Below are 22,727 nucleotides of genomic sequence, written 5' to 3'. Positions count from 1 at the left end.
ATTGTTAGACGAAAAAGACTATCTAGTTCCCCTTCTACCATCCTGGTAGTTGCATTAGTTGTAACAGTAATGGAGTTGTTGACTAATCATGGCAATCGATCTCTAGCAATTAGTCTGCAACAGACCCAGACATGAGGCGAGGAAAACCTCAGCGGTGGAGAGCTTTGGGAATCATAGGTCCAAAGTCATCTGCTCCTCCCAAGCTCACTACACTTGCCACATGTCATGTCTGAAATGATTCATATACTGTATCCCAAAATGTTATTTTCTGAAAGAAACCTATCTAATTTTCATTTGAATGAAACAATACTAACTGTGTTGACTGTCTTCCTAGGGAGCCTGCTCCATAGATTGGTCACTCGCTCACATTTTTTCCACAGATTAGAAGGGTCTCTATACAAAAAGTTAACATTTCTTTGTCACTTAGCCCCCGCCGCCCCTTCAGCCCATGTGACTGATGCAACCCATCATTCGTTTCAGCAAGGTTTTCGTCAAGGGCAACACCTGAACTACACGGCTTGCCCCTGGAAACAAAATCTCCCTCTTGGGAGATTGATGGCCCTGGTCAGTGTTGTGGGCGAGCTGGAGAGCTGATCTCCGTTCATGGTTCTTGTTAAGTCTGTGTGTTCCAGTTGTATTAAGATTAATTACTGATACAGACTACAAGAATAAAGTTCAACAGGTCTTTACTAGTTGGAGGTCAGGACTATACTAAATACAATATCACTACACAGTACTTATATACCGGTGGTCACCACCGGTATTACGTATACAGCAGCCAGAGAAAGTAGTACATCTCTTAAGGTGGAACAGGCTTAAGTTCTCTTAAGGTGGAACAGATTACATACACCACAATCCTCCCTTTTTAGCTTAACAGTCATATCCCCATTTAACATAACATCATAACATATATACATATATAACTTCAGGTATAACAGTTCAAAGGCCTTCTGATTCAGTTTGGATAACGCCTTTCAGTGGTCTCTGATTCTTGTTGCTGAGGTGACTCTTCTTGTTGGTTTCCTATGTATTGGACGTCATCATCAGGTACAGTCCCTGCCGAGGTAGATGCTTCAGGTTCATTAACGTCTTCCACAGTTGTCTCTGTCGCAACCATGGGTTCGACCCTTGCTCTTGATTCTACCAGTTGATCCGCATGACGCCTTATCACATTGTTACCAATATCTACTGTGTACATCAGAGGTCCTTGTCTGGCCCGAATTGTTCCGGACTGCCATTTTTCGTTTCCATAGCCCTTTGCCAACACTGGTTGTCCTACGTCGAAACTTCGAGTGGACTTGTTATTAATATGCCGGAACTGTTTGTTTTCCACTTCTCTCCGCACATTTGGTTTTAACAAGTCCAACCTGGACCGCAACCTCCTGTTATAAAACATCATGGCAGGACTTTGGTTAGTCACTGCATGAGCGGCGTTTCGATATGCCATTAGGAAATTGTCCACCTTGTGTTGTAACGGAATCTGATCATCGTTCATGGCCTTTATTGCCTTTTTGAATGTTTGGACAAATCTCTCGGCCAACCCGTTTGTCGCCGGATGATATGGGGCAGAGGTATAATGTTTCACCCCATTCTTCTTTAAGAATTTTTGGAATTCTTCCGACACGAACTGTGGCCCGTTGTCCGAACATATCTGTTCTGGCAATCCGTTCCTTGCGAATATTGTTCTTAACACCGCAATTGTCTTTTCTGAAGTAGTGGTATTCATCTTGATCACTTCTGGCCATTTGGAATGTGCGTCCACCTCAATTAGGAACATGGAGTCCATGAATGGACCAGCAAAGTCAATATGTACGCGTTGCCATGGGGCTGAAGGCCATTCCCATGGGTGTAGCGGTGCGATCGGAGGTGCATTTTGCACTTTTTGGCACCCAGCGCAGCTTTTTGTCAACTCCTCTATCTGTTGGTCAATGCCCGGCCACCATACATAAGCCCTAGCAAGACTTTTCATCTTAACTGCCCCCAGATGACCTTCATGCAGTTCCTTTAGAACTCTTTCCCGTAACTTGGGAGGAATAATCACTCTTGTCCCGTACATCAAAGTACCATGGCAGACGGACAGCTGGTCTCGCCTTGCCGAGAATGCCGGTAACAGAGGATCACCATGTGTTGGCCATCCCTTCACTGTCACCTTGTAAACTCGGGACAGTGTCGGGTCGTTCCTGGTTTCTCTTTCAATACTTGCATTGGTGACTGGTAAACACTCGATGATGGTCAAATTACATAACTCAACAGGGTCAACTTTCGTCGTCTCTTCTGCTTCAGGTAGTGGCAGGCGCGACAGCCCATCAGCATTGCCATGCTGCTTTGTACCTTTGAATTCTATTTGATATTGATGTGCCCCTAGGAAAAGGGACCATCTCTGGAGTCGCTGTGCTGTCATCACCAAAACACCCTTCTTAGTGTTAAAAATGGATACCAACGGCTGATGGTCTGTCAGAAGTGTGAATTTTTGGCCCTGCAGGTAATGATTAAACTTCTTCACTCCCCATACAAGGCTGAGAGCCTCCCTATCGATCTGCGCATAGTTGCGCTCAGCGGAGGTCAATGATCTGGATGCAAACGCGACTGGCCTTTCCGTGCCATTTGGCAACTTGTGTGAGAGTACTGCCCCAATACCATATGGAGAAGCATCACAAGCCAACCGAATAGGCAGTGTCGGGTTGAAGTGAGCCAACACTTCCTCTGAGGTGATCAATTCTTTGCTTTTGTGAAATGCCTTCTTACAGTTTTCGCTCCATTCCCATGGTACCCCCTTCTGTAAAAGAGCGTTCAGCGGGTGCAGTACCGTGGATAGATTCGGTAGAAACTTATGGTAATAGTTAATCAATCCCAGAAACGACCTCAACTGAGAGACATTATCCGGAGCGGGAGCCTTTACAACTGCCTCTATCTTGTCAGGAGACTTATGAAGCCCCTCCCGGTCAATTACATGACCACAGTACGAGATCCGCTTCTGAAAGAACTCACATTTCTGCCAATTAACTCTAAGTCCATACTCTTTCAGTCTGTTGAGCACCAGTTCCAAGTTTGCGAGGTGTTCTTCATCACCATCACCTGTAATCAGAATATCGTCCAGGTAACATTGTGTGCCTGGAATTTCCTGTAATACCTGCTCCATGGCCCTCTGCCAAATTGCCGGAGCCGATGCCACTCCAAAAACCAGCCTATTATACCGGTACAAACCTCTATGCGTGTTGATCGTGAGGTACTGGCGTGACTCTTCATCAACCTCCATCTGCAAGTACGCCTGCGCCAGGTCTATCTTGGTGAAGTGTTTCCCGCCAGACAACGAAGCAAAAATATCCTCAATCCGCGGAAGCGGATACTGCACCGTGTGAAGCACCGGATTAACGGTGATCTTGAAATCTCCACAGATGCGAACCTTCCCTGGTTCTCCTGGCTTGTTGCTCGAAGGACGTTTCATAACGGGAACAATGGGCGTAGCCCACTCACTCCAATCTACCTTAGACAGTACACCTGAACGTTCTAGCGCTTCCAGTTCCGCTTCTACTGTAGGTCGTATTGCGTAGGGTACCGGTCTGGCTTTGAAAAATTTTGGTTGTGTATGTTCATCAATCTTGATGTTTGCCGTAATTCCTTTCAGTGTTCCCAGTCCTTGCTGGAACACCTCTTTAGCATCATCCAATATTTTGGACAATCGTTTAGGTTTGACATCTGTTTCCCCGGAATCTACCGTTAGTGCTTTTAAGGAGTGCCAGTCCATATTCATTTTCCTAATCCACTCCCGTCCCAGTAGTGGTGGACCTCCTTCAGGTAGCACATATAAGTCCATTACTTGGCTTTCTTCGCCCTTGTGGACCACTTTTACCTCTATCTTTCCGATGGGGTACACTCTTTGCCCCGTGTATATTTTCAATATAATCTCCGTATCCCATAGGGGAATATGTTGGAATAACCTTTTGTAATCTTTCTTATTCATGACCGTCAATGCCGATCCAGTGTCCAATTCCATCTTTACTTGGACTCCTGCTATCTGAAGAGTGACCCAAATTGTCTGGAGATCTGCATCCTTACCAACGTTGTGTACTCTTAAGCTACCCAGTTCATTACTGCTAGCGTCTGAATCTGACTTCTGTTCGTTCGAACTGGTCTTTGTCACCTTGTGCACCTTTATGTATTTTCCTTGCGGTGACTTTTTGTTGCTGGTCTTCTTTCCTGACCGGCATACTTTAGCTATGTGGCCAAGCCTGCCACACGTTCTGCATTCTTGGTTTTTAAACCAACACTGGTTCTGATCGTGTGTTGTCTTTCCACAACGATAACATTTTACAGTACTCAAACCCAATTTATTTGTACTGTGTTCCGGTGACCGTAGCTGCATTACTGCCGTGCCTCTCGCTGCGGCTTCGTGTGCTGCTGCCATAGTGACCGCTTTCTCAAGCGTCAGCTCATTCTCCTCGAGCAGTCGCTTTTGTGTATCTTCTTTTAATAATCCACACACAAATTTATCTCTTAGCGCGTCTGATCGTCCCGTTCCAAACTGACAGTACTTTGCTAGCTTACGCAATTCCATTAAATATTCAGCATTGCTTTCATCTTTCAGCTGCTTTCTGCTGTAAAATTTAAATCGTTCCGCTAGCATCAGCGGCGTGGGGTTTAGATGATTTTTCAGGACAGTAACAATCTCCTCGAACGTCTTATCCGCCGGTTCATCTGGTGATAAACGGTGTTTCAATTGCCCGTATGTCTTCGCACCCATTAAGTTCAATAACGTTAGTGCTTTCTCTGCATCTGGGATTTTATTTGCTTTACAATCATTTTGTATGCGTTCTACATACATGGCCCAACCTTCGATGTCGCCATCAAAGGTATCAATGTTCCCATGTTTAGGCATCGTTGCAATTTTTTTTATCCCAAGATGGCGGCTTCCCGCTCTTGTCTTCGTCCTCCGCCTACAAAATGGTGGTTTTCCCGCGCTTGGCGGTCTTCACCCACTGGCTGCAATGGCGTTTGGCGTGCCGCTGCTGCTCCCCTTTCCCAGCGGTTAGTAACTCCCCCGACGCTGTCTCCGCTTCACCGCGGCTCCCTCGGGCATTCGCGCTTCCCCGATGTCGCACCTCGCAGCCCGGTTATTAGCACCGGCTGCGTTCGCCTTCACCGCGGCTCTCGCGCCTTCAGTCGCCCCAGACGCTGCGCCTTTTTGGCCCGAAAGCGGCCCGGCCCTTATCACCAGCCGCGATCGATGTCCCCGCGCTGCGCCTTTCGGCCCGAATGCGGCCCGGCCCTTATCTCCGGTCGCGATCGATCTCACCGCCCTTATTCTTCCGTCTTCCTCCCCCCGTCTGTACAGCCAACGCGGCCGACTTTCTGCTCGCGTCGCTGACTGGCTTACCCACCACCGAGGTAGAAAGAAGATAGCTGACTGCCGCTGATGGAGGCTTCGAGTTCAGGATGTCTTCTGCACTCCGGGTTCTCGATGCCTGCCACGCGACGTGTCTTCCAGCAGGGTGATGAGGGTGGATGCCTCTCTTTGACGCCCGTTCTGTGGACGAAGCCGCCGTGGATATAAACTGCCGCAGGGTAAGAATCGGACTCGTCGCCACTGTTAAGTCTGTGTGTTCCAGTTGTATTAAGATTAATTACTGACACAGACTACAAGAATAAAGTTCAACAGGTCTTTACTAGTTGGAGGTCAGGACTATACTAAATACAATATCGCTACACAGTACTTATATACTGGTGGTCACCACCGGTATTACGTATACAGCAGCCAGAGAAAGTAGTACATCTCTTAAGGTGGAACAGGCTTAAGTTCTCTTAAGGTGGAACAGGTTACATACACCACAGTTCTAAATGTAGTGACTTCAATCCAGTGTACAGTAGACATGAGTCTGTGGCACCAAGCTGCATTCTAATCCAGTCAAAATTGGGCAGTCTTACTCAGGAAAAACTCCAGGGTAGATGATGTAGGAAATTAAATCTCACACTGGTGGAGTAATGGATATTTTTCTTGGAGTTGTTGTTAAGTCACATTTCTGGAACCGGGGAAGATTTTTGTGGCATTTCAAGTAAGTTGTGCTGTATATGAGCTGGTATAGGGGTAGGGAGCTGCCTGTTTAATGCACTGTGTTATCAGCTGACAGAAGGAGGAAAAGTTGTCATTATCCAGAGACGCACACCTCAAATTTAGAAGAGCAGAGGAATTGAATGGGAAAGACATGTACAGAGAAAGAAAAGGATGTGCAGAGAGGAAAGATCATCTTGAGGAAGAGAAAAGGACAGACATTGAGCGAAAGAAAAGGACGAAGGGAGAGGGAAACAACTGGCAAAAAGAGAAAGGGAGAGAGAGGCAAATGGACGTACAGAGAAAAGATCATCTGGACAGAAAGGGGCAGACGGAGCTAGAGGGAGATGAGGATAGATGGAGAAAGAGAGGGAAAAGGACAGACAGAAGGGTGTAAAAAGAGAGAGAAAAGGAGAGGCAGAGAAAGAGGCATGATGACCGTCAAAACAGACTGCAAGGAAAACGTTCCACAGACATAAGAGATAAGAGTGTGTGTTCCTCACTGGAACTAGAGTTTGGAAGTGCATCTCATTGAGTCATAACGGCACAGAAGGAGGCCATTCAGCCCATCGAGTCCATGCCGGCTCTCTGCGGAGCTATTTAGTCAGTCCCATTCCCCCACTCTATCCCCGTAGCCCTGCAAATTTATTTCCCTCAAGTGCCTATCCAGTCCCCCCTTGAAAACATTGAGTGTCTCTGCTTCCACCACTTCCGTCGGCAGCGAGCTCCAGGTCATCACCTCTCGCTGCGTAAAAAGGTTTTTCCTCACATCCCCCCTGTGTCTCTTGCCCAAAACCTTAAATCTGTGTCCCCTAGTTCTTGTACCATCAACCAGTGGGAACAGCCTTTCCCCGTCTAACCTATCAAAACCCGTGATAATCTTGTACACCTCTATCAAATCACCCCTCAACCACCTTTACTCTAAAGAAAACAAATCCAACTTCTCCAACCTGTTCTTGTAGCTAAGATCCCCCATCCCCGGAACCATTCTGGTAAATCTCCTCTGCACCCTCTCAAGGGCCTTCACATCCTTCCTAAAGTGTGATGACCAGAACTGGACGCAATACTCCAGTTGTGGCCTAACCAGCGCTTTATAAAGGTTCAGCATAACTTCTCTACTTTTGTACTCACTAGTGCCCAACCGAGCTGACCTCACACGATAACGTGAGATCAGCTCATTCAAATATCCATCGGGATTTGAGGCCAGAACGTCAGCCAGTGACGGCAGCCTGTAAGGTGCCGCCTTTGTTATATCTGTGTATCTTAATGTTGTGTCCTTCAATAATCAGACAACAGACTGCAGGGAACGATCAACAGGTGTTCACTGAATAAGGGTTACTCTAGAACTAACTATGCAGATCACTACTCAGGGTTTATATACAGGTGTGGTCACTGCCGGTACTACAGTATACAGGAGCTGTAAAACGTAGTTCTCTCCCTTAAGGTATATATACATTACATACATTACAATTCCTCCCCTTTTAGATTAACAGTACCATAATACTCATTTAACAATTAACATTTTTAATATACAATGTTATATGAAAATAGTCCATTCATATATTCAGTCTCTGGGGAGGCTTCCTGATTCTTTATGGATAACGCCTTTCCCGAGTGTCTCGCTCTGGGTGCGGGGGCGATTCTAGCACCCTGTCGTCAGTTGATTCATCAGCTTCCAATGCTATTGTTTCTGAGGTAGATGCGACCTGTACATCGGGTTCCTCACCAGGTATGTATGGCCGAGACATGGGGTTGACTCGTTCCTGTGACTCTAGGATCTGGTCAGCATGGCATCTCACAATGTTCTCCCCAACATCCACTGTGTACATTAGTGGCCCCTGCCGTGTGCATATCGTTCCTGGTTGCCATTTCTCTGTTCGGTAGTCGCGGGCCAAGTCTGGTTGCCCTACATTGAAGCTCCCTGTCGGCTTCTCATTGATGTGCTGGACTTGCTTACTCTCAACATCTCTTCGTACATTTGGTCTGAGCAAATCCAGACGAGATCTCAACCTTCGGTTAAAGAACATCATGGCCGGGGCCTGGTTGGTGACTGCATGTGTCGCATTTCTGTAGGCTAACAGAAAATTGTCCACCTTATGCTGCAGTGGAATGTCGTCATCGCACATGCTTTTTTAAAGGTTTGTATGAACCTCTCAGCCAATCCACTTGTGGCTGGATGATACGGGGCGGATGTTTAATGCTTTACCCCATTCCTTTTCATAAATCTTCGAAACTCTTCGGACACAAACTGTGGTCCGTTATCAGAGCAAATCTGCTCTGGCAAGCCGTTCCTGGCAAAAATGGTCCGTAGGACTGCAATAGTTTTCTCCGTGGTGGTGGAGGACATTTTGATCACCTCAGGCCATTTCGAGTGCGCAGCCACGGCTATTAAAAACATTGGGTCCATGAATGGACCAGCAAAATCAATATGCACCCGTTGCCATGGAGATGAGGACCACTCCCATGGGTGTAGAGGGGCATGTGGTGGTGCATTTTGGACCTTCTGGCATCCTGAGCAGCTCTTTGTCAGGTCCTCGATTTGCTGATCGATCCCCGGCCACCACACATAAGCCCTAGCAAGGCTTTTCATTTTCACCCCTCCCAGATGACCTTCGTGAAGCACATTGAGCACTCTCTCCCTTAACTTGGGTGGAATTACCACTCGGGATCCACACATCAAGGTCCCCTGGCATACTGACAGCTGTTCTCTTCTGGATGAGAATGCTGGCAACAGGTGAGTCGCCATGTGCTGGCCATCCCTTCACCGTCAAATCATATACCCGAGACAGTGTCGGGTCATTTCGGGTCTCCTTCTCTATACCAGCGTTAGTTACTGGCAAGCATTCAATTATAGTCGAATGAAATATTTCGACAGGATCCACTGCTGGTGCTTCCTCCGCAGTAGGCAGTGGTAGGCGTGATAGCCCATCAGCGTTTCCATGCTGTTTCGTGCCCTTATACTCGATTTCATATTGGTGCGCCCCTAGAAAAAGGGACCATCTTTGTAGTCGTTGCGCAGTCATCACCGGAACGCCCTTCTTTGGATTAAAGATGGAGACAAGTGGTTGGTGGTCAGTCAGCAAGGTGAACTTCTGCCCGTGCAGATAGTGATTGAACTTCTTCACTCCCCACACTAGGCTGAGGGCCTCCCTGTCAATCTGGGCGTAGTTACGCTCGGCTGAGGTTAGTGACCGAGACGCAAAGGCTACTGGCCTCTCCGAGCCGTCCGGGAATTTGTGCGACAGCACCGCTCCAATGCCATAGGGTGATGCATCACACGCCAACCGAATTGGTAGTGCTGGGTTGAAATGAGCCAACACCTCTTTTGATGTGATCAATGCTTTGCTCTTCTGGAAAGCTCGTTTACATTCGTCACTCCACTTCCATGGTACCCCCGTTTGCAGTAGGGTGTTCAGTGGGTGTAGTACGGCAGACAAATTCGGCAAGAACTTATGGTAGTAGTTCACCAGCCCGAGGAACGACCTCGGTTGTGACACATTTTCCGGTGCTGGAGCCTTGACTACTGCCTCAATCTTTTCAGGGGACTTATGTAACCCCTCTTTATCAATAACGTGGCCACAATACGAGATCTGCTTCTAGAAAAACTCACATTTGTGGCGATTAGCTCGGAGCCCATATTCCTTCAATCTAGTGAGCACCTGCTCCAGGTTGGCAAGGTGATCACTGTCATTTTCGCCCATGACCAGGATGTCATCCAAATAACACTGGGTCCCTGGAATCCCTTGCAGGACTTGTTCCATTGCCCTTTGCCAAATAGCTGGAGCTGATGCTACCCCGAACACCAGCCGGTTGTATTGGTAGAAACCTTTGAGTGTTGATCGTGAGGTACTGTTTCGAGGCTTCTTCTACCTCCATTTGCAGGTACACCTGGGCCAGATCAATCTTAGTGAAGCGTTTCCCTCCAGATAGCGAGGCGAAAATATCTTCAATCCGCAGAAGCGGATATTGTACAGTGTGAAGGACTGGGTTCACTGTCACCTTAAAGTCCCCACAGATGCGAACCTTCTTTGGTTCCCCAGGCGTATTACTCAACGACATCTTCATTACAGGAACGATGGGTGTAGCCCACTCGCTCCAGTCCACTTTGGACAGTACTCCTGAACGTTCCAATCCTTCCAGCTCTGCTTCGACGGCTGGGTGGATCGCATAAGTCTGGCCTTAAAAAAACTTTGGGCTTGCATTTTCCTCTATTTTGATCGTCGCTGTTATGCCTTTTAGTGTTCCGAGTCCCTGCTGGAACACTTCTTGTGTGTCAGTTAGCATTTTTGACAGTCGTCCAGGTGTGACGTCATCATTTTTTTGGCATCTACAGTCAGTGCTTGTATGGAATGCCAATCTAGCTCTATCTTCTGGATCCATTCACGTCCTAGTAGTGGTGGTCCTCCATCTGGCAATACATATAGGTCCATTTTTGGTGTTTCCTTGCCGTTATATATAACGTTCACCCTTATTTTTCCTTTGGGGTAGACTTTTTGCCCCGTGTACGTCTTCAAGACAATCTTTGTATCTCTCAAGGGTATATGTGAGAATAGCCGCTTGTAGTCCCTTCGGTTTATGACTGTTAGGGCTGATCCTGTGTCCAATTCCATTTTCACTTGGACTCCTGCTATCTTGAGCGTGACCCAGATAGTTTGGTGATCCTCCGTTTTGATCACATTATGTAGTTTCAGACAACCCAGCTCCTTGCTTCCGGAGTCTGTATCACTTTTCTGTTCATCTGAACTACTCTCCGTCACCTTATGTACCTTCTTGTACTTCTCCTGTGGAGATTTCTTGCTGCTGGTTTTCTTTCCCGACCTGCAGACTCTTGCTATGTGTCCTACTTTTCCACACTGTCTGCACACTTTGTCCTTGCACCAGCAATCATTATGGTCGTGTGTTGTTCTGCCACAGCGATAGCACTTCACTGTTCCGTATGACATTTCATTTGTGCCATATTCTTGCGGTCTCCGTTGTATTTCTGCAGCGCCCCGTACTGCTGCTTCATGTGATACTGCAATGCTGAAAGCCTTGTCCAGCGTAAGATCCTTTTCTGATAGAAGCCGTTTCTGGGTTCCTTCACTTTGAAGGCCACACACAAACTGGTCCCTTAAAGTATCTGCTAGTCCCGTTCCAAACTGGCAGTGTTTCAATAGCTTGTGCAGTTCCGTTAAATACTCAGCATTACTTTCATCTTTATGCTGGTTCCTTTTGTGAAACTTAAATCTTTCTGCTACCAGCAGTGGTGTGGGGTTTAAGTGGTCCTGTAGGATTGACACTATGTTTTCAAAATCCTTTTCTACTGGCTTCTCTGGGGTTACTAGGTTTCGTAGTAAGCCATACGTTTTTGCACCCATTGAATTCAACAATACCAGCGCTTTCTTGTCATCTGGCACTTCATTCGCCTTGCAGTATACTTCTATGTGTTCGACATATGTCGTCCAATCTTCGACTTCATTGTCGAACGCTGTGATACCGCCACTCTTCGGCATTTTTGGGTGTGGTTAGACTGGCTTAAAATGGCGTCTCCCGCGCTTTCCTTTCTTCCCCGCTGCGGCTTAAAATGGCGTCTCCCGCGCTGCTGCCAACTCTGCTCTCGGCGGTCCTCGTGGCAAATGGCGACGCCCTGTGGGTTTCGTGCGCTGCTCCAGCGCTGCTGCCAATGCCGCTCTCTGCGGTCCTCATGGCAATGGCAGCGCCTTGCGTTTTCCTGCGCGCCCCTCTCCCCCGTTGACTCTGCTCGGCCCTTGAACACCGGCTGCGCTCTGCTCTCTCTCATCTCTCTGCCCGTTGACGCCGCTCGGTCCTGAACACCGGCTGCGCCCTGTGCGCTCTGCCCTCTCTCTCTCCCCCGTCGACGCTGCTCGGCCTTTTTCTGTGCCGCTCGGTCGGCTCTAGCCGCCGCTGTCCGGGAAGGGTCTGCGCAGTACCTGTTGCCAGCCCGTTTCGCTGGATCACCATGACTGGAAAGCCAAGCCTGGCTCTTGACAGCCTCCCCTGCGATGCTCAAATCTCCGCTGGATGACTGGGCGGTTGCCCGTGGTCGACGCCCGTGCTTCTGGACTTGACCTCCTTCCACTGTTCTCCAGGAGCGAATCCCTGGGAGGTGATGCAGAGTTGCAGGTAGGTTCGAATCTGCGTCGTCGCCAATGTTATATCCGTGTATCTTAATGTTGTGCCCTTCAGTAATCAGACAACAGACTGCAGGGAACGATCAACAGGTGTTCACTGAATAAGGGTTACTCTGGAGCTAACTGTACAGATCACTACTCGGGGTTTATATACAGGTGTGGTCACTGTCGGCACTACAGTATACAGGAGCTGTAAAAAGTAGTTCTCTCCCTTAAGGTATATATACATTACATTACAGCCTTTACTTTTGTTTACATTTCAATGCCATAGGGCACAAAGACCCAATGCAAAAATTGGCCATATAACAGGGCAACAGAGCCAGTAACGAAGGGTGATCCTGTTAACAAGGAGAGAGTCACCCAGGAGTTAAATAATGTGGGCCTCCACTGAACTGGGGCTCATTGTCTGCAGCACTGCTCAGGGTGTCCAGTCACATTGCAGAAGGCCTCGAATTTGCATGAAATGTGATGTCTTGATGAGCACAGTTGGGTATGCAGGGTACTACATGCTGTCTGCATTTCCCTGCACACATCACATGGAGAGTGCAGTAAGCCTCAGGCCTCCACGTCTGATTATCCCTGTGCCCAAAGCATTGAGGCATTTTCTATGCATCCAACTGCATTAGCAGCCCTGAAGAGAGAGAAACAAAGAGAAACCGAGCGAGTCAGAAAGGAAGTACTGACAGACTAAAGTGAGAATGAACAAGGACACCCCCAAAGGAGAGAGAGAAAAGGACTGGGAGGGGAATGGGAGGGGAATGAGCGTGGCAGATAGAAAGACTTAACATGTTGTAATCCAGAGAACATAGTTCAAATACCACCATGGCAGTTTGAGAATTTGAATTTAGTTTTAAAATTCTGGAAATAAAAAGCTGGTATCAATAAAAGTGACCATGTAGTGTCGATTGTTGTAAAAACCCAACGGCTTCACTCATTTCCTTTAGGGAAGAAACTTGCTGTCCTTTACCCGGTCTGGTCTATGACTCCAGTCCCATACCAACGTAGTTGACTTTTAACTGTCCTCTGAAGTGGCCTAGCAAGCCATTGAGTTGTATCAAACCACTACACTGAGGTGGTTCAAGAAAGCACCCCACGACCGCCTTCTCAGTACAACTAGTGAAGGCCAATAAATGCCGGCCTTGCCAATGACACACACCCACATCCTGGGATTAAATAAACATAATCCGAATAGATCAGAGCGAGATGGTGAAATTCTCCATGTTGACAATTGTAGTGTAAAGCTCATCGTGACCAGAAGTTCCGGTTTAATACTCGAGCTAACTTTCAGCAAGATCCGTTCTACTCCGAGAGAGAAAGTGAGGCGCACACACACACAGGGTGATACAGACACTAGGAGAAAGACAGACAGATACAGAGATATAGATACAGAGAAATGAGACGGAGGAAAAAGTCAGACGAAGACTTTCAGACATGAATTGAATGGCAGATTAGTACATTAGGCAGCCTTGATACTTGAACCCATAATCAGGAGGCTGAGGAGCAGACCTCAACTGTTTCGTCTACTGAGTCGACGATTAAACTTGACTTTTCATATTTTTTTTTAATATGAGAAATTAAAATAGCATTTAGTCCAAGAGGACAAGTACATTTGACTGTAATTATTTTTTCCATTTTCAATTGCCTTGCCAGCGAAAAGGTTATGAGTTTATTGCAGCACATCTGGCGTGCAGCGTGCTGATTTATGATCCCGGTATGACTTCTGCAAGCTGTACACTTTAGATAAACCCCACATATGCAATATCACCTAATTAAAAATTAAATTGCACACTGTTTGCTTTCTCTTTTATAAAACATATGCAAAGAAAAAAAAAAATCTCTCACCAGAACTTGTGGCTTGTCCAATAGCTAAGGATAAAACTGACCAATAGTCACGATGTTGTCCACTCGTTGAACAGGCTCGTGAAAAGTACTTGGCTTCAGCCTTTTAGCAGATGCGTTAACCTGTGTATTTTAAATGGATCAGTACCTCCAGTAAAACAGTGGGGAGCACATTAATTGTTCAGGCAGTAAGATGGCTGACTGTAATTGTTATCCCATCTTTTCTGTTTGCGGGTGGAGGGGGTTTTCCTTCCTGTGAATAAAAAATTTCAGTACTGAGGGAATGGGACAGTGTCCTGCTCCAATATCATTTAGTATGAGAATTGAGGACTCAGGCAGGTACAGCACGGGTTAGATACAGAGTAAAGCTCCCTCTACACTGTTGCATCAAAAACTCTCTCCTTTAAGGCTTGTTTACAAGGATATGGTGCTGTTGATAAAACAGTTGGTTTTGTCATATAAAACTGGGGCGATCTGGAAACTCTGCGTTATTGGGCTCCCCATTTTCTGTTGGTTCTATGTTCCGTCAGTCAGTTATCCCTTAATATTATGATCTTTTTGGGAAGCTGCAGCAACCAACATATACAGAAGAGACCAATCGATGGAGGTCACGGGTCTCCCTTTAAGCACCACTTTCCCAGGACTGGGTTATATTAAAAGCAGAGCCAAGCTGGTTCTACAGTGCCCCCATCAACGTGCCTCTTCTCAAACCTCAGGGGAGCAATGCTTGCTGCACCGTTGTGACATTTCAATTTCCTGCACCAGCCATCTCTTGGGGCCTCACTCAGCGAGGCTGCCAACTTAGTGGCATTTTTGCAATGTTTGATGAATAATTTTATGCTGTGGACTCGTGCCCACTAGCAACTGGGATGGAGACTGCCCAAGATCACTTACAAACCAGCAAAAAAGAAGAGAGAGAGAAAGAGGGAAAGAGAGAAAGAGGAGACTTTCAACCCATCAGTTCAGGCTGGATTCAAACCCAGATCCCAGAGGTGAAAAGAAAGTGCTGTAACCAATTACGCCATTCACTTAACCACCTGTATCAATATCTCCCTCCACTCAATGAGTTACCATGGTTACAGGGCAGCTGTTTGCTTTGCCCCTACCCATGCATAGATTTGTAATTTTTTAAACCAGATTGAATTCTCCCTTCAAGCTTGCACAAAGCCCCCTCCAACGCTGAGGGAGACTTAACCTGGGCTGCAAAGCTGATACAGGCACGACTGCCCCCTCACTCTGGGGACCTACCTGTGAAGGACAGGTCTCGAGAGTCAGGACACACGTAATTTAGAAAAGTTGAACTTAATCACTGTCTCAAACTCGAACAACAATCAATGGTACTAACTGATTCCTGCAGGTGTCCCTTAACTCTGATCTTTGACCTCATCTCTTTGTTGCTGTTTCTGGCTATCACCTGTGTCTTTGATCAGACTGTATTAGTCTTCAACTTGTCAAAAGTCTGTCACTTGTCTCCCATCTTGCACCAAATCCAGGATTCCATCACCCCCATTCCTCATAGGCTCCCTGCCCCACAGCTTTTAAAATCCTTAGCCTCACTTTCAGTTCTTCCGTGACCTTGCCATGTCCTATGATCGGGGTTTTCCACAAGGACAGAATCCCACTTTATAGTTGGTGGGGTAGGCTTGTGCCCACTCTACTGTTGGGCTCCTGATCCTGACTGATTCCTCTTTTCCCCAGGGTCAGACTAATTTAAATATTGTCAGGGTGGGGCTGTTGGTGAGATTCCTGCCGCTGTCGGAGACCTTATTTTGGGTGAGGGGGGCAGTGGGAGGAGGAAAATTGCAACTGCAGATCTTGGATGCCCACCCCAGTGTAGCATGGCCAGTGGTCCCCAGGGAAGCTTCCCAAATGTCCGTGTCTCAATCAATTGCGTAGGCCAAGACTTTAAAAGATACCCCCAGCCCACGGACCAAGCAACCCTAAATCCCAGGGCTACTGCAGCATTCCGAGGAGTCAGCTGTGGCTCAGTGGGAGCACTCTCGCCTCTTGAGTCAGAAGGTTGTGGGTTCAAGCCCCACTCCAAGATCCTGAGGATGTGAATGTAAGTTCTTTCTTTCCGTAATGCAATGCAGGAGCTGGCACTGAGACACACAGGCTGTACAGTATCATCATAGAATTATGTTTTTCCTTGCGTACTGTACAGGACCTGCCGCTGAGACCAAAGTTGTACATTGCCAGATGGAAGTGAATTATTCCCTTTTACTCAATGTGTACTCTATCTGTACAGGAGCTGCAACAGACATACACAAAACTGTACAGATGGATTGGAATTGTTCCCTTTTACCTGGTGTGTTCTGTAGGAAAATAGGAATTACCAGATTAAAAATGACCAAGGTCCATCGAGTTCATTTTCTATCATCCTGGTAGTCGCATGATATAACAATAATGGAGTTGTTGGCTAATCCTAGCAATCAATCTCTATCAATTGGTCCACAACAGACCCAGACACAGCACGAGGAAAACCTCAGTGGTGAACTTTGGGAACCATAGATCCAAAGTCACCTGTTCCTTACACGCATGCTACACCTACCACATGTCGTGTCTCAAATTACTCATATACTGTATCCCAAAATGATGTTTTCTGAAAGAATTCTATCTCATCACTTGCTCACTGAAATAATGTTCATGCCCAGGAGCTGATACTGAGACACACACACGAGCTATACAGTACCAGATGGGAGTGAATCGTTCCCTTTTAAGCAGTGTCTACATGAACAGGAGTGATGTGTTGCTGGTCCCACTGTGAAACCGGCTGCCAGGTGATGGTCAACTGCATTCTGCAGTGAGTTCACCACAGGCATTTTTCACTGTTTGGGCAGAGGCTGTGTCTGGGTTCTCCTTGGCACCTTCCCTGGGAGCTGAGACCTGTAACCTTGCATGTGGAGGAATCCATCATTTGGCAACTCCACTGTAACGTGGTGGCCCGCATAGTCATCCAGGCTCCCAGCTACAATGAAGTTATGTGCCCTTCTTTGTCGTGGGAGCCAGTATTACACTGAGATATATTGCTTAGTCTGTGCCTCAGCATATGATACTGCTTTCTCTGAATTTTCCTCTTTTTTAAAGAAAGAAAGCACCTTTCACGACCTCAGAACGTTCCAGAGTGCTTCACAGCCAATGAAGTACTTTTGAAGTGTAGTCACTGTTATAATGTAGGATACGTGGCAGCCAATTTGCACCCAGCAAGGACCCACAAACAGCAATCAGATAATCTGATTTAGTGACGTTGGTTGATGGATAAATGTTGGCCAGGACACCAGATCTCCCCTGCTCTTCTTCAAAATAGTGTCATGGGATCTTTTACGTCAAACTGAGAGGGCTTCAATTTAATATCTCATCCGAAAGACGTCACCTCTGACCGTGCACCACTTGTTCAGTAATGTACTGGGATGTCAGCCTAGTTCCTCCTATGCTCCAGATACACCCTACTACATAGTCTTCCTCATCAGTGTTTTGAAATCAAGACTCATGGCATCATTTCCAACTCAAGCTTATTCTTTCCCAGAACTCTTCACCTCCCTCATTCTTCCTTTGTGCCTACAACCTTCAGGCTTTTAAACCCCAAACCTGATGGTAACCAACCAATAATTTTTGATTTCCTTTGTCTTCTATCCTCATGTTTTAAACCTTCAGTCCTGCACTTTAGGCCATTTTGCTCCCTCAACAAAAAAAAAAACTCTTTAATTCTTTTCCCCCTCAGGTTTTAAAGAGACTGCCTTCCTATATGCCATCTCTTCCGCTGGACTAACTCACGCCCTGGCCAAGGCTTGCAGTGCTGGCCGGATGGAGCGCTGTACCTGCGACGAAGCTCCTGATTTGGAAAACCGGGAGGCTTGGCAGTGGGGAGGCTGTGGGGACAACCTCAAGTACAGCAACAAGTTTGTCAAAGAGTTTATGGGACAGAAGAAATCCAACAAAGATTTACGAGCACGCGTTGATCTGCACAATACCAACGTTGGTGTCAAGGTGAGTGGTCACCAGTGATGGCAATGTTAAGTTGTTTTTTTGAAGGGTCATTGGATCAGCGCAGTGTTGAAATCAACTTCACTATCATTCAACTTGGTCAGTTGGTAGCACGCTCACCTCTGAGTCACACCTAACTCCAGGACTTGAGCACGTCAACTAGGCTGACTTCAGGCTCGAGGGGCTAAACGGCTTACTCCTGTTCCTATGTTCCTTGCCACACATCTTCCCGAGGATACTTTTCTGCTTGTAAATGGCACGTAATTCTAGGGCACAATCCAGAGCTGGAGATGGACTTCCCTAGTGAAGTGAAGGCACGTCTTCCCGGACTTGCTGCAGTATCTCTGGCGAGGTCTGTGGAACCACACACTTGGTGAACGGTGGTTCTGTATAGGCTTCTGATCATTCCTCTGCAATTTCCTCATCATCCTCAGAGCCAAGAGAAATTCCCAGAGGAATGCCCATCCTAACATTTCAGGGTGTTTCAAAATGAATGATAATCTCCCAGAAATGTCATGAAAACACAAACCCCCAAAATACAAAAAGTAAATAAATAACAAAAGGATAAATGAATGGATTCAGGCAAGTGGAGAATATTCCTAGCAAGCCACTCAGTAGCATCAAAAACCACTAAGATTAGAGCAGTTCAAGAAGAAGACCCACCACCAGCTTCTCAGGCCATCTTGGGATGGGCAATAAATGCCAGCCTTGCCAGCGATGCCCACATCCCGAGGATTAACAATAAAAAGAATTCTCGCAATGAGTTACTTTTGAAAGGCATGTAGGTAAACAGATGAGCTATACTGTACCAGCAACATCCCACAAACTGCAATCAGACACATGATGAGGGAATCTGTTTGTGTTTTGTTAGAGGGAGGAACATTGTCCGATACAATGGGAGAACTCTCTGTTCTTCTTTGAATGGTGTTATGGGATTTTTAAGATCTATCTAATGCCTCGTCCAACACCTCTGACAATGTTGAACTCCCTCACTACTGCACTGAAGTGCCGGCCTAGATTGTGCGCTCTAGAATGGGGCTTAAACCCACAAATTTCTGACTCAGAGGCACGACTGCTACAAACTGAGCCCCTTCCTGCTTGCGCCTGATTTGATCGTCATGACCCAGTATTCAGGTCAGTTAAAGGGCACAATCACCAGAGCAGGAATTTTTTTATTTATTTAGGAGACATTTCTGTGTCGTGCTTCTTTTTTGCCAGAAGAATTAAAGGGTCTTGTTAACAATCACCCGGAAGGCCGGTGAGCCACACACCAACTGCATTTGCAGTGACCTCGTGCGCAAGCAGTGGGCCTCTATGTCCAGGAGTTGTGAGTTGCGCCATCACATCAAACAAGAAACAAGCTACCAAACGCTTTCCAGGAAGATTTTCCGGAATGCACAACTCCATCTTTAAACATGGGGATACATGGCCACTCCTGGATTTCCACAGCACTGCGGGACTCTGCAATGTGCAGCTGACTTCAATAAAACCCAAGAGTTGCCAAGCCATTTGCTTTTGTAGTAGAGAGAACCTAATACGGCTTTTAAGATTTTTTTGATGCTAATGTGGGACTTGTAAAGAGACCATTCTAAAGTAGAAATGCATTAAGCTAGGCAGGGGAAAAAAAGCAAAGGGAATGGTTCCAGCTCCCACTTTGGTCTAAATTCTTTTGAGCAGTTTGTTCCCAATGTTGTAGGTTCTTCCATTACAGCCATAGCCCTCAGACATACACTTTCCATTCAGTTCCTGTGCAGTATGTAGGTCACCTGTCTAATTTCCTGCTGCTCCTTGTGTGGGAATTCTTCCAGCTCAATATCACCTCCTCCCTCTCCTTTTTACCCAACACCAGGCCACACACACACAGACAGCAACAGAGAGACCAGATACAGTGATACAGAGCACATAGAGGGTGAAAATCTGGAGGTGTGGGGGGTGGGGGGGCAGGGGGGGAGTTCCTCTCGCCAAAGCTATGGTGGACAAGCTGAAGAGCTGCAGAAACCCCGGAAGTACACAGAAAAAACACCCTGGCTTAGAAATTGGATCATGCTGTGCGCGTTTTACAAGCGGAAAATGGGTGCAAAAATCTAATTTATGGGCCAACCTCTCATGCTTGAATAGCAGGGAAATATGGCCGATGCCATATTGGTTCGGGTGCTGTAGAGCCCTTCCTGGCAGCCATTAATATGCTAATAAGGGGCCTAACTCCTGTTTGAGGACCCAAACTGGTAATTGCTTTACACTGAACACAGCAGGCTTCGGGTCTGCTGCATTCAGGAATACCAGGTCTACATTAAATATAACTAGCAGTCCATACAGGTAAGCTTTAGAAAAAATTATTTACTATCCTGACTTGGACGTATATCGCCATTCATTCATCGTCGCTGGGTCAAAATCCTGGAACTCCCTCCCTAACGGCACTGTGGGAGAACCTTCACCACACGGACTGCAGCGGTTCAGCTCACCACCACCTTCTCAAAGGCAATTGGGGATGGGCAATAGATGCCGGACTTGCCGGTGATGCCCACATCCTAAGAATGAATTAAAAGAAAGAATGTGGAGCTGAGAGGAGCAGAAGTGCTCCTCCCAACCTCACTGCTTGCCCCTATCCTTCCCCACCACCCCCGGACTCGCCTTAGTTTCTCTGCCGCATCTGAGCCAGCCGATCTTGTTGCCCCTCCTCCCCATCCCCCTGGTGATAGGCGAGCTGCGTCTGAAGCCATAACTGGCGCCCGCAGTTCACCGGTAGCAAACAAAGATTCCGGAGCAGTAGTTTTCTGTGGTCCTGTCACCAGCCTCATCATGTGCGTACAATGCGTGCTGCAACCGGATACTGTCCTGATTTGGGCGCGATCCGCGATCCAGTTTTTAGGTACCGGATCCTCCACTCCTTGCAAGACTGATGAACCTAGTTGAAGGACAATGCCCATAGTACAGAATACCACCAACTCGCTAGGCATTAATAGCTTGTGGGTCTGTTGTAGACTAATTGATTGCTATGATTAGTCAATAACTCCTTTATTGTTGTATCATGTGACTACCAGGGTGGTAGAAGGTGAATTGGATTTTGGTCTTTCAATGTTCCTATCTATATATGTCACACCAGAGATAGCACACTTCAATGTGTCAAGGGTATATAAAGAAAAATGAATAAGAATGTCAGCTATTTCATGCTGGGTTTTCCTGACCGGGAGCTGGGAATTTACAAGCATCTGCCAATTTTCAAATTTCCCTCGCAACAGCAATTAACTGACCTCAGGATGCGCCTGTTGAAATCAATTAGACTTTGTGGTTTTAACAGGGGCAGGCCTGGTTAACCACAGTTCCGCCTTGGCAGCAGAATAACACAGGGCATGTTAAATGGCGTAACACTCCTGCCCTTATAAAGCAGCGCATCATCTGGATTACCCTGAGCAATGCCACGGGAGGTCCAATAATGAGAAGCAGCACAGGCCATTCAGCCCATCGAGCCTGTGTGCTGCTTTCCCCTCATAAGGCTGAATGGCCTTTTTTCTGTGCTGGAACGTTCTTTGATCTCTCTGATGTATGGCTTTTTTTTAAACTGGCAAAAGATCTGAAACTTCTCTTTGACCATTTTCAGGAAGGCTGGTTCTGATCTGTGGCCTTCAGTTATTCCAGAAATTTGTCTTGTGATGTTTACATTTTTTTTTAAAAAAATTCTAAAATTCCTTTATATTAAAGAGCACATCTGATTCCAATAAAACTCGAGACATGTAATTGTTTTTATTCAATTATGTACTGATAAATGGTAATATATTCCAGAAATCTTAACCGTGGACCACAGGAAGGGAGATGGCGAGGGCGGGACGGGTAGTGTCATTAGGAACAGGAGTCGGCCCTTCGAGCCTGTTTCACCATTTAGTTAGCCGTGGCAGTTCTACCTTTCTGATCCTAATGATTCCCAAATATCTTAGTGGGTTCAAGTCCCACTTCAGGACTTCAGCACATAATCTAAGCCTCCACCTCAGTGCAGTAGTGAAGGAGTGCAGCATTGTCAGAGGTGCCGTCTTTAGGATGTGTGTACGCCAGTGTCCTTGGGTGGGGAACGGGGTTGATTTTATACCCTACCTGCTTGGAATTCAACTTTTTCCCACCATCTCTGATTTTAACCTGCAAGATCTTGTGAATTTATGCAAATTTCCCACCAGAAACCTGCTCCTGTTAAAATCCACCCCCTTGTCTGCCCGCACTGCTGAGGTGGTTATAAAAGATCCAATGGTAGACTGAAAGCTGAGTAAGAAGATTGCTTGGTACACTGGCCAAAAACAGCCCAGCGAGTTACTCCTTGTCTTCTGTCTACGGGACCTTGCTGTGTGAAAATTGTCTGCTTCCTTTACCTATGTAGGCTGGGAATTTCCTTGGAGCTGCTGCCGTTCTGCTGCTGTACCTGCGCTGGAAGTGCAGCAGAATTATAAATGGTGGAGCGCTATCCGCTCAGAGGAATTTTCCAGCCTAGTAACTGCATCTTCTTGGTTGTGAAGCTTTTTGAGGTATGATGATAAATCCAAATTTTGTCTTTGTGTATAGATTTTTCCTGGAGTAATTTTTAATCAGCTTCGGTTTAACTCTCAAATTATGAATTGATAAATTCAAGAGGGAACTGGATAGATATTTAGCGTGAAAAATAGGGGAGTAGGTTTCAACTTGTTGTCTGGGCATAAAGCTGACGTTCTAGATCGTCCGCCCATTCTGTAACTGGTGCTTGATCC

The 22,727-nt window shown here is 46.6% G+C and overlaps 1 protein-coding gene across 1 annotated transcript in view; it reads left to right on the top strand.

The window, feature by feature from the left end:
* Positions 1–22,727, top strand: part of wnt9a (wingless-type MMTV integration site family, member 9A) — a 75,989-nt gene that overhangs the window by 35,547 nt on the left and 17,715 nt on the right. The window contains exon 3 of the mRNA XM_085992100.1: positions 17,738–18,003. Coding sequence (XP_085848226.1) covers positions 17,738–18,003 — 266 coding nt within the window. The remainder of the gene's footprint in view (positions 1–17,737; positions 18,004–22,727) is intronic.

This window comes from Somniosus microcephalus, chromosome 7 (genome assembly GCF_052327205.1).
Source record: "Somniosus microcephalus isolate GS21.2 chromosome 7, FLI_Smic_1.0, whole genome shotgun sequence".
NCBI classification, from domain to species: domain Eukaryota; kingdom Metazoa; phylum Chordata; class Chondrichthyes; order Squaliformes; family Somniosidae; genus Somniosus; species Somniosus microcephalus.
Note: the sequence above shows the minus strand (reverse complement) of the source record. Positions and strands in the feature narration are given on the sequence as shown.